Here is a 14,772-nt window from a genome sequence, read left to right as displayed (position 1 = left end):
CCGCCCCTACCCTGCTGCATGCTGGGAAAATCTGCAGACACGCACACACCCCTTACTGCTAATGATGCCAGGGAGCAGAGAATTCTGGGTATTTTTTCCAGGTCATAGTAGCTGAGCACTCCTGGGAAGTATTGTGTCTGTTTTACAGGCGGGGAAACTGAGGCACAGAACAGTTGCGGGGGAACTTATCCCGCAGCAGCAGAGCCAGGAATAGAACCCAGGTATCCTGCCTCCTCCTCCTCCAGTGCCCTAGCCACTGTACTGCACTGCCCCATTGTATGGATGGGGAAACTGAGTCACGGAGCCTGGACAGTGACTTGCCCAAAGTCCAACAGGATGCTGGGACTTGGACCCAGAGCTGCTGAAACCCGGAGTTTAATGCCCCCGGCCCCGTCTATCAACTGCTAAACCAATCTTCCTACCCGCCCCCCACCCCGCTGCACTGCATTCTGGGATACCTGCCCCAGCGTGGGACCCAGCCAAGGGCCTGCCAAGGCTGTCGCAAACCTGCTAACACGCAGGCTGCCCTCCCCTGGAGAGTCTCCGTCTGCCGGCCGGCCTCCCCCACGCGGGCTCGGGGGAATTCCAGCTCAGCCTGGATTTCTTCAAACTTATCTCCTGCCATCTGCATCCAGTTCCCAAAGGTCGGTATGCTCTCTGGCGTGCGGCCTGCCCGCCTTGCAGCCTTCTTCCCACCCCGCCTCGCGGCACACCAGCAGGCCCCAGCTGGCAACAGATCTTGGGGTGGGTGGGGGGGTCACCCCGGATCTGGGGTTATTTTTTTTTAAACTCCAGAGCCTGTTTTACAGGGTCTTCCCCCACCCTCCCCCAATGCCGTTAATTAAATACACCCGTTTCTAAAAAGAAAAGTGGGCCTAACGGATTCTGTGCCAGAGACGAGGTGGGTGAGGGGAGACCTCCTTCTGCTGGGGACCACGCCAAACAAATTCTAGGCTATGCAGCCATCCGATCCCCCCTGCAGGCTTTGAATGCTGGGTTCTCAGATCCCCACCCCCCCACCCCAAGCTGCTCCAACTGGAGCTCCAGGAAAAATTGCCAGGGGAGAGGGGGTTAATACATGCTTCACCAGTGGGGTGATGTAGCTATTTGCCAGGCAGCCGCAGGCAGGTGGCAATCAAGCGCCAGGAGCTCCCACCCCGGCTCTGGAAGGGAAATGTCACACAATGGTTAGAGAGAGACACATTTATGTGACAAATCCAGCCTGAAAGGCAGAGCGGATTCGAGCTGGGTCTGCCGGGCACCTGGGTTCTGTTCCCAGCACTGGGACTTGGGGCGAGTTATTTGTAAAAGGGAAAAGTTTAAGATCCAGACGCTTTGAAAGGTTGGTGGGCTACGGGGGTCCTCTCCAGGCCACGGTCACAACTCCTGCACTGGGCTTTCTGCCTCCCACAGCCGCAGCCTGCAACCACAGGCCCCCTGCTCTTCCCAGAGCTGGGAAAAGGAACCCAGGAGTCCTGAATGCTATTTCACTGCTCCTTTTCCAGAGCCAGGGACAGCAGACAGGAGTCCTGACTCCCAGACCGCCCTGCTCCAATCACTAGACTCCACTCCCTTTCCAGACCCAGGGATAGAACCCAGACCGCCCTGCTCCAACCACTAGACCCCACGCCCTTTCCAGAGCCCGGGATAGAACCCAGGCGTCCTGACTCCCAGACCACCCTGCTCCAACCACTAGACCCCAACCTGCTGTAACCCCAAAGGCTGGGAATAGAACCCAGGAGTCCAGGGTCCCTCATTCAGCTCATTGGAGCCCAGCTGCACCATGGCTGGCCCCAGTTTGAACCCAGCTCCAAAGGAAAACATGCCCCCCCACCCCAAGCCCCTGTTCCTTCCCAAGCCCAGCCGGTAGCAGCTGTGGGATACAGCGAGCCAGAAAGGGGTGGGGTGGGGGGATCTAGTGCAGGGGTGTGTGTGTGTGTGTGGGGGGGGTGTTCTGTGCATCCATTTCCAGCCCCTTCATGTCTCCAGCCCGTCTGAAGGCAAGAGGGAGAGTGTCAGGCCAGGGTCACCCCGGGAGCCACCGCAAAGGCTGTCCGGCTGCAGCTGCACCCAGCTCTGGGTTTGATCTGCTTGGTTGTGAGTCAGGGCTATGAGCAGCTGGGGAGGGGGAGCAGGAGAGGGGAGGGGTGTGGGGGAGGGGTTACATAGGGAGGGGGAGGAGTGTGGGGGCAGGGAAAGGGAAGGATATGTATGGGGAAGGGAGGGGTTGTGTAGGGGACAGAAAAGGGAGGGGGTTGTGAGGGGAGGATATGTATGGGGGAGGGGAAAGTTTGTGTAGGGAGGGGGCAGAAAAGAGAGTGGCTGTGACAGGAGGGGGAGCAGGAGAGGGGGCGTGGGGGAAGGGAGGGGGAGGATATGTATGGGGGAAGGGAGGGGTTCCGTATGGAGGGGAGGGGGCAGAAAAGGGCATGGGTTGTGAGGAGAGGGGGAGCAGAAGAGGGGAGGGGTGTGGGGACAGGGAGGCTATGTATGGGTGTATTTTTGCTCACAGGAGGCGGCCCCTGGCTCTGGGGCTCCTTGGTCTGTCATAATGAAGGAAGGACACTTAAGTGGGGGGCTGGGAATCAGGACTCCTGGGTTCTCTCCCTGGCTCTGGGAGGAGAGTGGGGTCTAGAGCAAGGCTGTATCAGAACCAGGACACCTGGGTTCTCTTTCTGGCTGCGGCAGGGAGAGTGGCCTAGTGGGTTGAGCCGGAAGCCAGAACTCCTGGGTTCTAATCCCACCGCTACCACCAGCTCATTGTGGGGCAGCCACTTTCTCCTGGGCCTCAGTTTCCCCATCTGAGAAAGCTTGGCTAAGGAGATGTGCTGGGGACAGTTATTCCAATGAGGGCCTGCTCGAGAGAGAGAGGGAGTCCAGCGTCACTGAAAACATCACTGTTTATTTATGGCTGGCAATTTTTTTTCTCTTCCAAAATTAATGTTAATACAAAAACAAAACAAACCAGAAGTAAAAAGAACAAACACGTCCAACCAAGTTGTACGTATGATACAGGGGCCATAAACCAATCCACCAGACCGGTAACATAACATCAGATCCTAACCACCGCCAATGGATTTACAAGAAGGCAAACTTCACAAGAAGCCAGAGGAACTAAAAACCCTGGGGCGTTAATTTAAAGGTGATTGTGACAGCATAAATAACGGACAAAGCTGTTTGAAAACCACAAAAGCTCTGGCGAGCAGGGGTGTGAGCCGAGGCGGCCGCTGGCCCAGAGGAAAGTGTAAACATTCATTTTCGTCACAAGTGGCTGTCCAACGATTTGGACGGAGACAAGGTTACTGGAGGCCTGATCCTGGCGCCTGGTCCCTCCTGCTCTAACCACTGACGGGAAGCAACACACTCCTTTCCCAAAGTTGGGGGTAGAACCCATGAAACCTGCTCTCAGCCCCCCCCCCCACCCCTCCTCTAACCACTAGATGCCACTGCTCACCTAGACTTTACGAAGAACCCAGGAGTCCTGGCTTGCTCTAACCACTAGATCTAGCTACCTTGAGCTGGGAAAAGAACCCAGGCATTCTGGCTCCTGCTGCTTTGCTCTCACCGCTAGCCACACTCCGTTGGATTGGAGCGCATTGGGGAAATCTGAGGCGACGTTGGCAGGAGCAATCCATTAGCGCTTGGGAGGGGCTCAGAGGCCATGGTGATGGGCAGCGTAGGAGCATACGAATACCTGGATAGCTTGATCCCTCATCCCTTCTCAATTTCACAGCCTTCAGCACTTACCACTCACCCCCGTCCCGCTCCCGCACACCCCTGGTCACACTCAAATGTCCACCGACCTCCTGTGTCACCCTCTCCCTCCTCGCCATGGCTCAGGGGGTCACGTCTGCCCAGGAGGGTGCGACGCAGCTGAGAATGGAACCCAGGAGTCCTGGCTTCCCTCCGCTAACTGTTGATCTTCACTCTCTCCTAGAACTAGGACAGGAACCCAGGAGTCCTGGTCCCCTTGCTCTCTCTGTTAGATCACACACCGACCCAGATCTGGGACTGGAACCCAGGAGTCGTGGCTCTCACCGCTAGACCACACGTCAAGCCAGACCTGAGAGTGGAACCCAGGAGTCCTGGCTCCCTCCCTAACCAGCAGGGCGCGTTCCTGCCCAGACCCGGGAAGAGAAGCCCAGCAAGCTGGCCGCCGACCCACTGGTCTGAGTGCCGCACTAGGCCTAGTGTTGGTTTTGCACTATCTTTTCCTATCTTGCGGCTTTTCCATTTGCAGAGGTGGGGTGTTATTTGGGGGCCACATCAAATAAATCGGTCGATTCGCTGGGTGGCTCTGAGGACAGGCAAAGACGACACCAGGAAAGAACTGGCCGAGGGACGGCAGGGATAGAAGCCGTGCCGGGGGGGGATGAGGCTGGAAAAATACGTACCATGCGGCCCAGCGACAAAGCAGGGCAAAGCAGATGGGGTGGGAAGGGGGTTCCCCAGTGGGTGGGGGAAGGAAGGGCCACCTCCACCACAATTCCTCCCCAGGGCTGAGATTCACCCCTCTGCATTGGGACAACACCCCACAGGAAGTCACTGGAGGTAGGACAGTTCTGTATCTGTACAGCACCTGACAACAGTGGCCTGGGCCATGACAGGGCACCTAGGTGCTACCGTAATACACCTAAGAGCAATAAAAATATACAGCACCGGGCACAATGCGGTCCTGGGCCATGACAGGGCACCTGAGTGTTACCGTAATACACCTAATAGCAAAACAAATGTACAGCACCTGGCACAGTGGGGGGGGTCTTGGATTATGACTGGGCTCCTGGGTGCTACTGTAACATAACTAATGCTAATAAAAACATACAGCTTCTGGCACAATGGGATCTGGCCCATGACTGGGGCGCCCGAGTGCTACCGTAATACACCTAATAGCAATGAAAACATTCAATTTTTGGCATGGGGAGAGGGGGTGTCCTGGTCCTAGGTGCTACGCTAACGCAGTCAATAATAATACCCTGGGGGAGTGGCTCGATTTACAACCATGCTGAGGGAGACAGAACCCCCTACTTCAGGGTATAAGATGATCTCGGACTATTAGAGATGAGACAGATTCCTAATGTGGCGGGGAGGGGGGAGCTTATCCCCCATCTGCCCCTGCAGGGTTCTTACACCTTGCTCTGCAGCACCTGGCGCTGGCCACCCTCAGAGCTGGGATACCGGGCGAGATGGGCCTCGGCTCAGCTCCAGTCTGGTGCCCCCTCTGACGTAAACCAGGTGGAAGTGAGATCAGAGTCAGGTCCCTGAACAAAGAGGAGCTACGAGACCAGCTGAGGGCGGGGGAAGCTCAGTCGATTTCATTAACCGAGGAGAGGACGTGATGTCGGGCTAGAAGTACTGCCCTAGGTTGGGTTAAACCCCCTGAAACGGATGAGCTAACAGCTGTCCTTCATTCAGCTTCAGTGTAAGATACAACAGCATTCTCCAAGACCACGGCAAACCACAGCCACTCAGGAATTCAAAAGACTTTGGTGAAGGGGAGTTTGGCAGAGTATAGATTTTGGGGTAAGTGTCTTGGAGGCACAGCACATGGAGAGGGAGACACACAGAAGCACAGAAAGAAAGACAGACACACCCACAGGATGTGTGCTGCTGTGGGTAAGGAAGCGAGCTCTCATGTTTTGGGTCCACCTGTGTTCAGAGAAACAGGACTTTGTTTGGTCCCTTGCAAATAAACAAGATTGCATCAAAGGTGCCAGATTCTATCGTCAACTTCTCTTCCCAGCTGGAACAATTGCATGGCCCCCACCTTTGACGAGCCGCTTGAGTCAAAAAGGGGCGGTCGGACCTACACGGGAAGGAGTTTGTTGATAGTGGAGGGCTTGATAATTGAGCAAAGGGAGAACAAGATCTAGAGGTAGGGAGACTGGAAACAGGGAGGGGGCAGCAAGTGGGTAATGGGACAAGGAGCTAACCATTGGAGAAGTTCCCCAAGGGACAGGGCAGATTCTCCATCTCTCAGACTCTTTAGATCAAGACTGGCTAAAGATTGGCTCTAGTTTAGCCTGAAGGCATGGGCTGGACAGGAATGGCCAGGAGGGGCTGGCTGCCTGGATTATACAGAAAGGCAGGATGGTGCCTTCTGGCCTTTAAAAAAAAAAAAAAAAAAAGGCCACAAGAGAAGGAAATGAATGACATTTTAAACCTGGCCTTGACATCTTGGCCAGATTGTCCAAGGCGAGCATTGCCCCAGCAGTCAGAGGAGAAAAAAGTTGAATCTCAAATGGACGAAAACATGCAGGCTCATACATTACAAGCAGTAAAGGAGCTAATAACCCTAGAGAGATCCCCCCCCGCCACCCAATTGGTGGGCTGTGAAATAATTTGCAGAAACATGTAGCTAAATGGTTCCATCTGGAAGGCTCGATATTAAATACCAGAGTCTCTTTAACTACCTGCTGCTCCAATTTAAAAATCGCCTTGTGCAATCCCAGCTTTAGAAATGAAGCAGAAAAACTCATTGCAAAACCACAGACATAGCTGCACTGCTTTTCCAAGGAGCCGATCTTTATTTCATTATTCTCATTTTATTGCCACCCTGTTCCTGATTTCCTCTTTTAGGGAAAGGAAACACACACACACACACACACAATTTCCCCTTGTTAATTTCAAGGAAAACAAGCAGGGATTCAAACATTCCAAGAAGTTTCATCCAAATCACAACCCAGGATTGCTCCATCTGGAGGGATTTTACTGTACCTGTGCAATATTTAAGCAAACTGGTATTTTGCATCTTGAATTCATCAGCGAGATCCACTAGAATCTCAGGGCAACTCAGCTCCAGGGAAAGCTGGGAAGAAACTGAGGAGTGGTTTTGAGTTACAGGGTTTTATGTGCCTAGGGAGGGGGAAAAAATCATTCTGGAGTAATTTGGACCAGTGGCCACTCTGTAGAGCTGGAGAGCCACCAAGTTTAAACGGGGCGAGTCAATGGGGCCAGATTCCCAGCTGGTTTAAACAGACATTGAGCTGATGATTTCAATGTTGATCTGATACAAATATTTTTAAAAACCGGTTCTACCCAACTGTCCCAATGCAATTTTTACGGGCAAATTTGAGTTTAAGGTGCGTTTAGGCCTCGTAAACAGACGGACTTGGCTGCCTTGACATTTCCAGCACGCTCTGTGTGATCCTGGGGCCAACTCTTAAGCATGTGTTGAGGACACACCTGTGGTTCCCTTGGAGAGAAAGCAACTTCCCACTTCCTACATATTTTAGGGCATGCACCAGCTTCAGCTCACCAGAGCTGTAGTTTCAGTGTCTATTAGATTAATTACAGTAGCACCCGGAAAAATTGAGATGTATGCCGTGCCCAGAGCAAGCAACACACCCTGCCCCAAAGAGTCCACAATCCCCCTGGGGGGAAATGAGGCACAGGGCAGATGAAGTGACTAGACCACAGTCACACACTAGGAGTTTGTAGCAGAACTAGGAATACGACCCCTGGGCAACAGCTCACGCAGGTTTAAGGGGGACTTCTGTGGAGCTGGATTTCTGCCCGGGGAGGCCCAAACACCAGAGTGAAGGCACAACAGGGATTGTCTGGCTGCCACAGCTCAGCATCTCAATGCACCAGAGTCCAAAGACAAACTGACCCCCGGGTCTAGCAAGCCGAGCCAGGCTCCACGCAGCTTAATGCACCAGGCTCTGCACCAGGACAATGGCTTTCCCCAGGCCTGCTGCCCTCGCTCTGCTGGGCTGCTTCAAGCAGAGTGTGGCTGAAGCAAGGATTTGGCCCGGAAGACACTTTGGTTTTCACCTTTAAAAGGAGCAGGAAAATAGTTGGGTGTATGCCTACTGCCCCCTGCTGGCTCTGTGTGGGTCCACACTGCTCCCTTCTGGCTAGGCGGGTGTGCGTGCAGATCCCCCTGCTGGCTAAAGAGGTGTGCATATGTCCGTACTGCACCATGCACGCTGAAGGGTGCGTGCAGGTGTGTATCCTGCCCCCTGCTGGCTAGGCTTTTGTGTGCGTTTGTGTCCCCCTAGTGCCCACTCCTCTTTACAAACACCCACACCGCTCACTTTGGTCCCCGTCCAGGCCCAATCCGCCGAGGAACGAGCTAGGCAGTTAAAACAACCCAGAGCCAGAACCGAATGCCGTTTGCCTCAGGTGGGGGCTTGCAAGGCGGAGAACACTTAGCCTGTTGGCCTGTGGGTGCCGTGGCCACCTGGCTGGGACGAGCACAATCCGCTGGGGGCACACGGCTTTTACAGAACAGGTCCCGCAGCTCCCTCCTGGCCTGGGAGGGCTAGAGACAGTTGCTTAATTGCACAGACAGACTCTTGAGTTCAGCTGGCCTTATCCACCCCACTGTGCCTCTAAAGTCACCCAAGGAAACCAGATCCACAGCTGGCATCAAGGGGCTTCATTCCATTGGGGTCAATGGGCCCAGATCCCCAGCTGGTATCAACGGGCCTCACTGCAGTGGGGTCAATGGGCATCGCTCCATTAATGGACCCAGACCCCCAGCTGGTATCAATGGGCCTCATTCCATTGAGGTCAATGGGCCCAGACCCCCAGCTGGTGTCAATAGAGTAGGGCCAAATTACCCTAGCTGGGGATCTGGCCCCACCCCTGCCAACCCCAGTGGGTCAATAACAATTCATCCCCCCCTACCATCCAGCCCTAGAAATTGGTCCCATTGGTCCCGGGGACATGCAGAGCCAGGAGTGGTCCTGCAGCCGTGGCTGTAAACCCCCCCTGCCCGACCTGGCCCGTCACGTTTTCTGCGGGGTCTCTAAGGTGCTGCCGTTGATCCGCCTTGTGCTGGGCTGCCCAGGTGCCGCCAGCAGCGGGTGGGTGAGGCTGACCTGCGCGTTGCTGAAGGAGGCGATCCGGCCGCTGCCCCCGATCTGGATGTTGACGGTGGTGGAGTAGCTGGCCCGATGGGGTCCCGTGTCCCGAGCCAAGTCCCCCCTCGCTTTGGGGTACTCCTCTGGCGAACCCGGCGGCCCCATGCTGCCCGCCCGCTCAGCGTACCTGGAACGCAAGCCGGGAATGTCCGGCCACTTGATGCCATCCAGTTCATCAGGGCTGGGACTGGCTGAGCCGCTAGAGGGCGCCCCGGAGCAGCACCCCACCCGGTCTGCATCCCTAGGGGATGGGGGGCTCTCGGGGTTTCCCCTCGGCCTCCTGCCTGGCTGAGGTAACGTGGCGGAGGGGTAGGAGGTGGGCTGCAGGGGGGAGGAGAGGCGGGGGGTGGAAGGCTGGGTGGGGACATGCAAGGGGGCGAAGGAGCAAGGCCGTGGGGGGGCACAGCCAGCTCTTCCCACTGCAGGGCGTTGGCTGGAGGGAGGGGGGGAGCACACCCGCTGGCAGGCCGGCGCTGGAGACTGGACCCTGGAGCTGGGCTCTGAAGCAGAGGAGAAGGGGGTGGGCTGCTTAGCTCGGGGGCCCAGGCACATCCCCGAGAGACGGTCGAAGGCCAGCAGCACGGCTGAGCCAGGCGCCAAGGGGATGGGCTCCCCCAGCCAGCTGGAATTGCGGCAACAGCCCGCGGGAGAGGGCGACCCAGGGCTGGCACAGGGGGGAGGGCAGACGCTGAGCTGGGAAGGGTCCCGCTTGCTGGTACAATGGGACCAGGCATTGGCCTTCTCACTGGGTAATGGAGCAGATGGGGGTGCTAGGGCTCTGGACCCCAAGGGGCCGGGGGGTGGTCTCGGGACGGCTGAGCAAGGAGGCAGAGGCTTGGTGGGTGCCGAGGTCTCTGCTGACAGAGGCTGGGTGCCAGGTGGCCCCAAGGGGCAGGAGGGTGGTCTCGGGATGGCTGAGCAAGGAGGCAGAGGCTTGGTGGGTGCCGAGGTCTCTGCTGACGGAGGCTGGGTGCCAGGTGGCCCCAAGGGGCTGGGGGGCGGTCTCGGGATGGCTGAGCAGGGAGGCAGAGGCCTAGTGGGTGCCGGGGTCTCTGCCAACGGAGGCTGGATGCCAGGTGGCCCCAAGGGGCCGGGAGCCGGTCTCGGGATGGCTGAGCAAGCAGGCAGAGGCCTGGTGGGTGCCGGAGTCTCTGCTGGAGGAGGCTGGATGCCAGGTGGCCCCGAGGGGGCAGCATTTCTCTTGGCCAGGCTCTGGCTGATGCAGGAGGCGGCAATGTACCTGGAGATGGCCGCGGCGCTGGAGGACAGGCGCCGGTGTGCCGGGGAGGAGGTCTGGAGGCGCGGCAGAGCCGGGAGGGGGCTGCGATCCAGGCTGGAGCTGGGCGAAGTGGGAGCCGGCCGGGCTGCGGCACGGCCGGGCTGGGCAGCTGGGGACGGGCGTGCCACCCCCGTGGCCCGGGAAGGCAGCCGGGTGCCCCGGGACAGCTGAGCTACCAGAGGCAGGACGTTGCTGTGGAGCGGAGGCGGGGACCCCGCAGCACCGGAGGGTGCCGCTGGCAGGACAGGGTCCGGCGCGGCAGGCAGGGACGCCTCTCCTGTCCCGCAGCTGACGGGCCCCGGCGATGGCTCCTCAGTGCCAGGCGGGGAATCCCTGCCCAAAGCCAGGGCCCGCTCCTCGGGCAGCGGGATGGCGGCAGGCCCGTTCTGCTCCCCCGCCGGCTCCTGGGAGCCGGCGCCAGGGATGGAGGGACCCGGCCCCAGCAGGCCAGGCTCGGCAGACGTGCCGACACACGCTGGCTCACGCTCCTCCGCAGGGCTGGGGGAGGCGGCTGGGACCGGACCGGCCACCTCCGGCGCCTGCTGGCTCAGGGCCGCTTCCGAGAAGGGAGAGGAGGCTGGTGTCTCCACGGAAACCTCCCTGGCGCTCGCCTCACCCCGGCGCCCGCTGGCCGCCAGCTCTGCCCCCGCCAGCCTGGCTTGGCAGCCTGGCACCGACGGGCACTCGGCTTCGGGCGTCATGCCAGTTCCACCGGTAGCGCCAGGAGCAGGCGGCAGAGACCTGCCCGTGCCGGGGCCTTCCCCAGCCGGATCACCTGGGCTCGGGGGGTGCCTGCTGAGCTTCGGAGGCGATTCCACCAGCAGCGGGGGAGGTGAAACAGCCACGGGGGCGGGAAGCTCCTGCCAGGCGGGTCCTGGCTCCTCGGCCGGGGCCGAACCCAGGCACTGGGAAGCCAGGAGAGGTGGAGGCCGGTCACTGTGCAGATCCAGGGCGTTCCCTCGGATGGCGGCCACCAGCAGCACGTTCTCCTGGATGCAGTTCAGGTGCAGGAGGGGCTCACGGATGAGCACGTGGCCGTAGATCCGGGGCTCGCCTGGGGGAGAGAAGGGGAGAGGGGTCAGCGGCTCCCTGTCGACTTAAGTGCCTTATCCCCACGCGCAGCTGGGTGGCCTAGCGGGTAGAGCACAAGCATGAGCTTCAGAAGACCCAGTTCTTCCTTGCGCTGCTCCAGGGTGACCTTGGGCAAGTCCCGTGCCTCAGTTTCCCCATCTGTAAAAAGGGGGGTAATGAGACTGACCCCCTTTGTGAAGCACTCGGAGACCTGCTGAGGAGACAAATATTATTCTCTCTCCTACTGCAGGCTCAGCACGCGGCCCCAATTTACCCCCGAAGCTAGGGGTGCAGGGACCCCAGCAGGACAGAGCCTAGGGTCAGACCCCCTCCCCACCCCAGCTGGTGTGAACGGGAGTTAGGAGTCCCGGAAGTCAAAGGAATGGTGCTGAGTCCCACTGCACGGGGATATTACTCTGGCGTTCATCCCAGCTGGGGATCTGTCCTAGCAAATCAACTCCTGAATCCCTTTGAGGAGGTAACTCTGCCTGTCGTGCGAGTGCCAGACAGGGGGCTGCGGTCTCTTGCTCAGACGCACATACATTGCTCAGATGGCAGTGTCTGATTTCCCCAGAGCCAGCCCCCCGGCTCCGGTTTCCCAGCGGCTCTTCCCATCTGCTCTCAGGCCCCTGCAAGGAACATTTTCTTTCCTGGGCTCCGGTCCCAGGACAGCTACTTTTGTGTGGCCGCCCGGGGAGGAGCAGGAGCAGCCTGCAGGGGTTCCAGCCAGCTTTCTATGCTGATCCCCCCTGGAATGACTGTGTGCGAGCAAACAGGGCCCAGCTGCGCCTATGAATGCTCCCTGCACAGAGCGAATGTGCTGCAGGGATCATCCCCATCGGCTTAGGGGAGCTGGGACTAGAACCCACGGCCTTGAAATCCACCCAGGCATGTACAGCTTGAGCTAAAGGAAAGCTCCGCAATCTGGCCGCTCCTCTGGCACCTCAAGCCCTGCCACAGCCGGCACAGAGTCCCCTCTGCAGCTCCAGGCAGCCGGATCCTGCCTTCCACGCCTGGGTCCCAGCACACCTTTGCTCAGGCTCCGCACTCCCGTCTCCCTGGGCGGCTCGGCGCCGGCTGCACGCCACAGGTCATTGCGTCAGGGACCCGTTATCTAGCGCTGGGACAGGCCTGGTGGCTCCGGGGCGCAGTCCAGCCTGCTCTGGTGTCCAGGCACCCGGGGACAAGCGCTCAGACAGCAGAGACTGACGTAAAGAGGGATCCAGATTCCCTGCCCCTTGCCTCCCAGGTCCGTGTAAGCCAACGGCCAGGGAGCCGGGGGGCGAACAGGCCAGCGCTGCTGGAGGATCAGATCCTGCCCCGATCTGGACTCCACGTTGCCCCATTGCCCTGGGATCCATCATGATTCTCCACACAGCCTAGAGATTTGAAGGGGGGACTGGCTGGCTCAGGGGGGCATGGAGTGGGACTCAGGGTGGGGAGCAGTGGGGAGAGGTAGAGCCATGCTGGAGAAAGCCTGGCACGCAGAGCGGCACCGTGGGGTGCCCTACAGAGGGTGGGGTCCTCTGACACCTGGGGCTTCCCCGGACCCCTCCCATGGCCCCCCTCCAAGCCATGCCGCAGTGGAGGGTCCTACCCACCCAGCCAGAGGCCCTGGGACTCACAGAGAGGGAGGCAGGGCCCTGGCATCTCCTCCCGCAGGCTTTGCAGGGTGCCCATCCTGCTGGGTGCTGGGCGGTGCGGCCCGTCCTGCGGCCTCCGGGCCGCCTTGGCCCGGCCGATCTTCTCGCTGTACATCCGGGCCAGGGCTTGCACCTTGCTGAGGATCCGCTCCGAGTTCTCCAGCAGGCAAGGGGCACTGTCCTCGGACAGCCCGGGCAGGGGGGCGTAGCCGGCGGGCGGGACACCGTCGGCGCGAGGGAGCCCGTCGCTGCGGGGCGGCCGGGGCGGGGCAGCCAGATCAGACTCCTCCACGATCCACAGGGGCTCCAGGAATGGTGGGGGCTCGCGAGCAGCCACCGGCCCTTTGCTGCCTCGCTTCGTGAGGGGGGTGCGCCCTCCCAGGGCATCCACCGCCCCCCGCTCTTTCTCCCGCCAGGCCCGCCGGATCTCCGCGCACGACCTGTACTCGGGCTCCTGGCTGGCAGCGGGCAGGGCAGCATGGCTGGCAGGCTGGCCCCGCCCCTTCCCAGCATCCTCTTGGTTGGCACCAGCTTCGGTGCCTTGGTCGATGAGCTGGCCCCGCCCCTTCCCAGCATCCTCTTGGTTGGCAGCAGATTGGGTGTTTTGGTCGATGAATTGACCACGCCCCTTCCCAGCATCCTCTTGGTTGGTGCCATGGATGTCTGGGTTGATAGGCCGGCCCCGCCCCTTCCCAGAATCCTCTTGGTTGGCACCAGATTGGGTGTTTTGGTTGATGAATTGACCATGCCCCCTCCCAGTATCCTCTTGGTTGGTGCCATGGATGTCTGGGTTGATAGGCCGGCCCTGACCCTTCCCAGCATCCTCTTGGGCCTCTTGGTTGGTGCCAAATTCAGTGCCTTGTTCAAAGGCCAGGCCCGCCCCCTTCCCAGAATCCTCTTGGTTGGCACCATGAGGGCTGGTGTTTTGGTCAAGAAACTGGCCCCACCTCCTCCTAGCATCTTCCTGGCGGGCAGGGCGGGCCTTGGCCCAACAAGCCCTGCCTCCCTCGCGGTCCGTGGCGCCCTCCTGCTGGGGGAGGCGGTTGAGGTGGAACACAGAGTCCCGCACCACACCTGCAGGGGCGGAGAGGGCGCCCTCCTGAGCGGGGGGGTCTGGGGCAGCCTCGCCCGCCTCGTAGTAGCACTTGATCTTCTCAATAAGCAGCCGGTCGTCTCGGGTCAGCGGCGAGTCCCGTGCTGCCCCATCCCCGTACGGGGGGCAGGCCCCATTGGTGGCGCCCAGCTCCCCGCTGGATGCTTCCAGCCCTTCACGCAAAGCGTTATCCCCTGCCAGGACCTCTGGCTTGCCGGCAGCCTCCTCTGCATCCAGGTCTTCTAGGACACAAAGAGGGGAAGGGCCCCGCTCCTGCTTTTGCTGCTCCTCCTCCGATTCGCTGCGGGGGGGATGGCACGGCGGGAGGGGTTGCATCACGCCGAAGCTGCTACGGCGGGGCTCGTCTCGCCCAGGGGCATCTCCCTCCTGAACTTCGCTTCCCTCTGCTCGTTCTTCCAGCACGATGCGGCCCGGAGGCGGATCCTGGGGGATGAAAGCACACATCAGCAGGGTTAGAGGAGGATACTTCCCAGCAAAGGATTGTTCCATCAGAAAATGCTGATCCGTCGAAATCGGACCCCCGCTGGCGGGAAACGGACGCATTTCTCGCCTCGAAAACACCTGGGCGGGGGGGAAAGGGTTCTACATTTTTTAAATGAAAAATTCCAGTTTTCCGGTTCAAACCAAATAATAAAAAATATAAATAGTAAAAAATGAGGTAACACGGCAGCGGATGGGTGAATCCTTCATTTCGCGCTTTGTTTCCATGTTACAAAGTGTTACCTGGGGCGGGCAGGGCTTGAAAAATCACCCCAAAACGTGTTACGCCATTTATGGAGAGCCCCGAGTTTTTTTTTT

The 14,772-nt window shown here is 59.3% G+C and overlaps 1 protein-coding gene across 4 annotated transcripts in view; it reads right to left on the bottom strand.

The window, feature by feature from the left end:
• Positions 1 to 2,882: 2,882 nt before the first annotated feature.
• The window catches only part of PLEKHG2 (pleckstrin homology and RhoGEF domain containing G2), a 44,762-nt gene continuing 32,872 nt past the window's right edge, over positions 2,883 to 14,772 (bottom strand). For all 4 annotated transcript variants that reach the window (XM_075122382.1, XM_048833188.2, XM_075122381.1 and 1 more), the window contains 2 exons: positions 12,843 to 14,397; positions 2,883 to 11,200 (listed from right to left, as the gene is read on the bottom strand). In XM_075122382.1, coding sequence (XP_074978483.1) covers positions 8,733 to 11,200; positions 12,843 to 14,397 — 4,023 coding nt within the window. In that variant the 3' untranslated portion in view covers positions 2,883 to 8,732. The remainder of the gene's footprint in view (positions 11,201 to 12,842; positions 14,398 to 14,772) is intronic.

This window comes from Caretta caretta, chromosome 23, assembly GCF_965140235.1.
Source record: "Caretta caretta isolate rCarCar2 chromosome 23, rCarCar1.hap1, whole genome shotgun sequence".
Taxonomy (NCBI): domain Eukaryota; kingdom Metazoa; phylum Chordata; order Testudines; family Cheloniidae; genus Caretta; species Caretta caretta.
The sequence above is the reverse complement of the archived record's forward strand: the minus strand, read 5'-3'. Positions and strand labels throughout refer to the sequence as shown.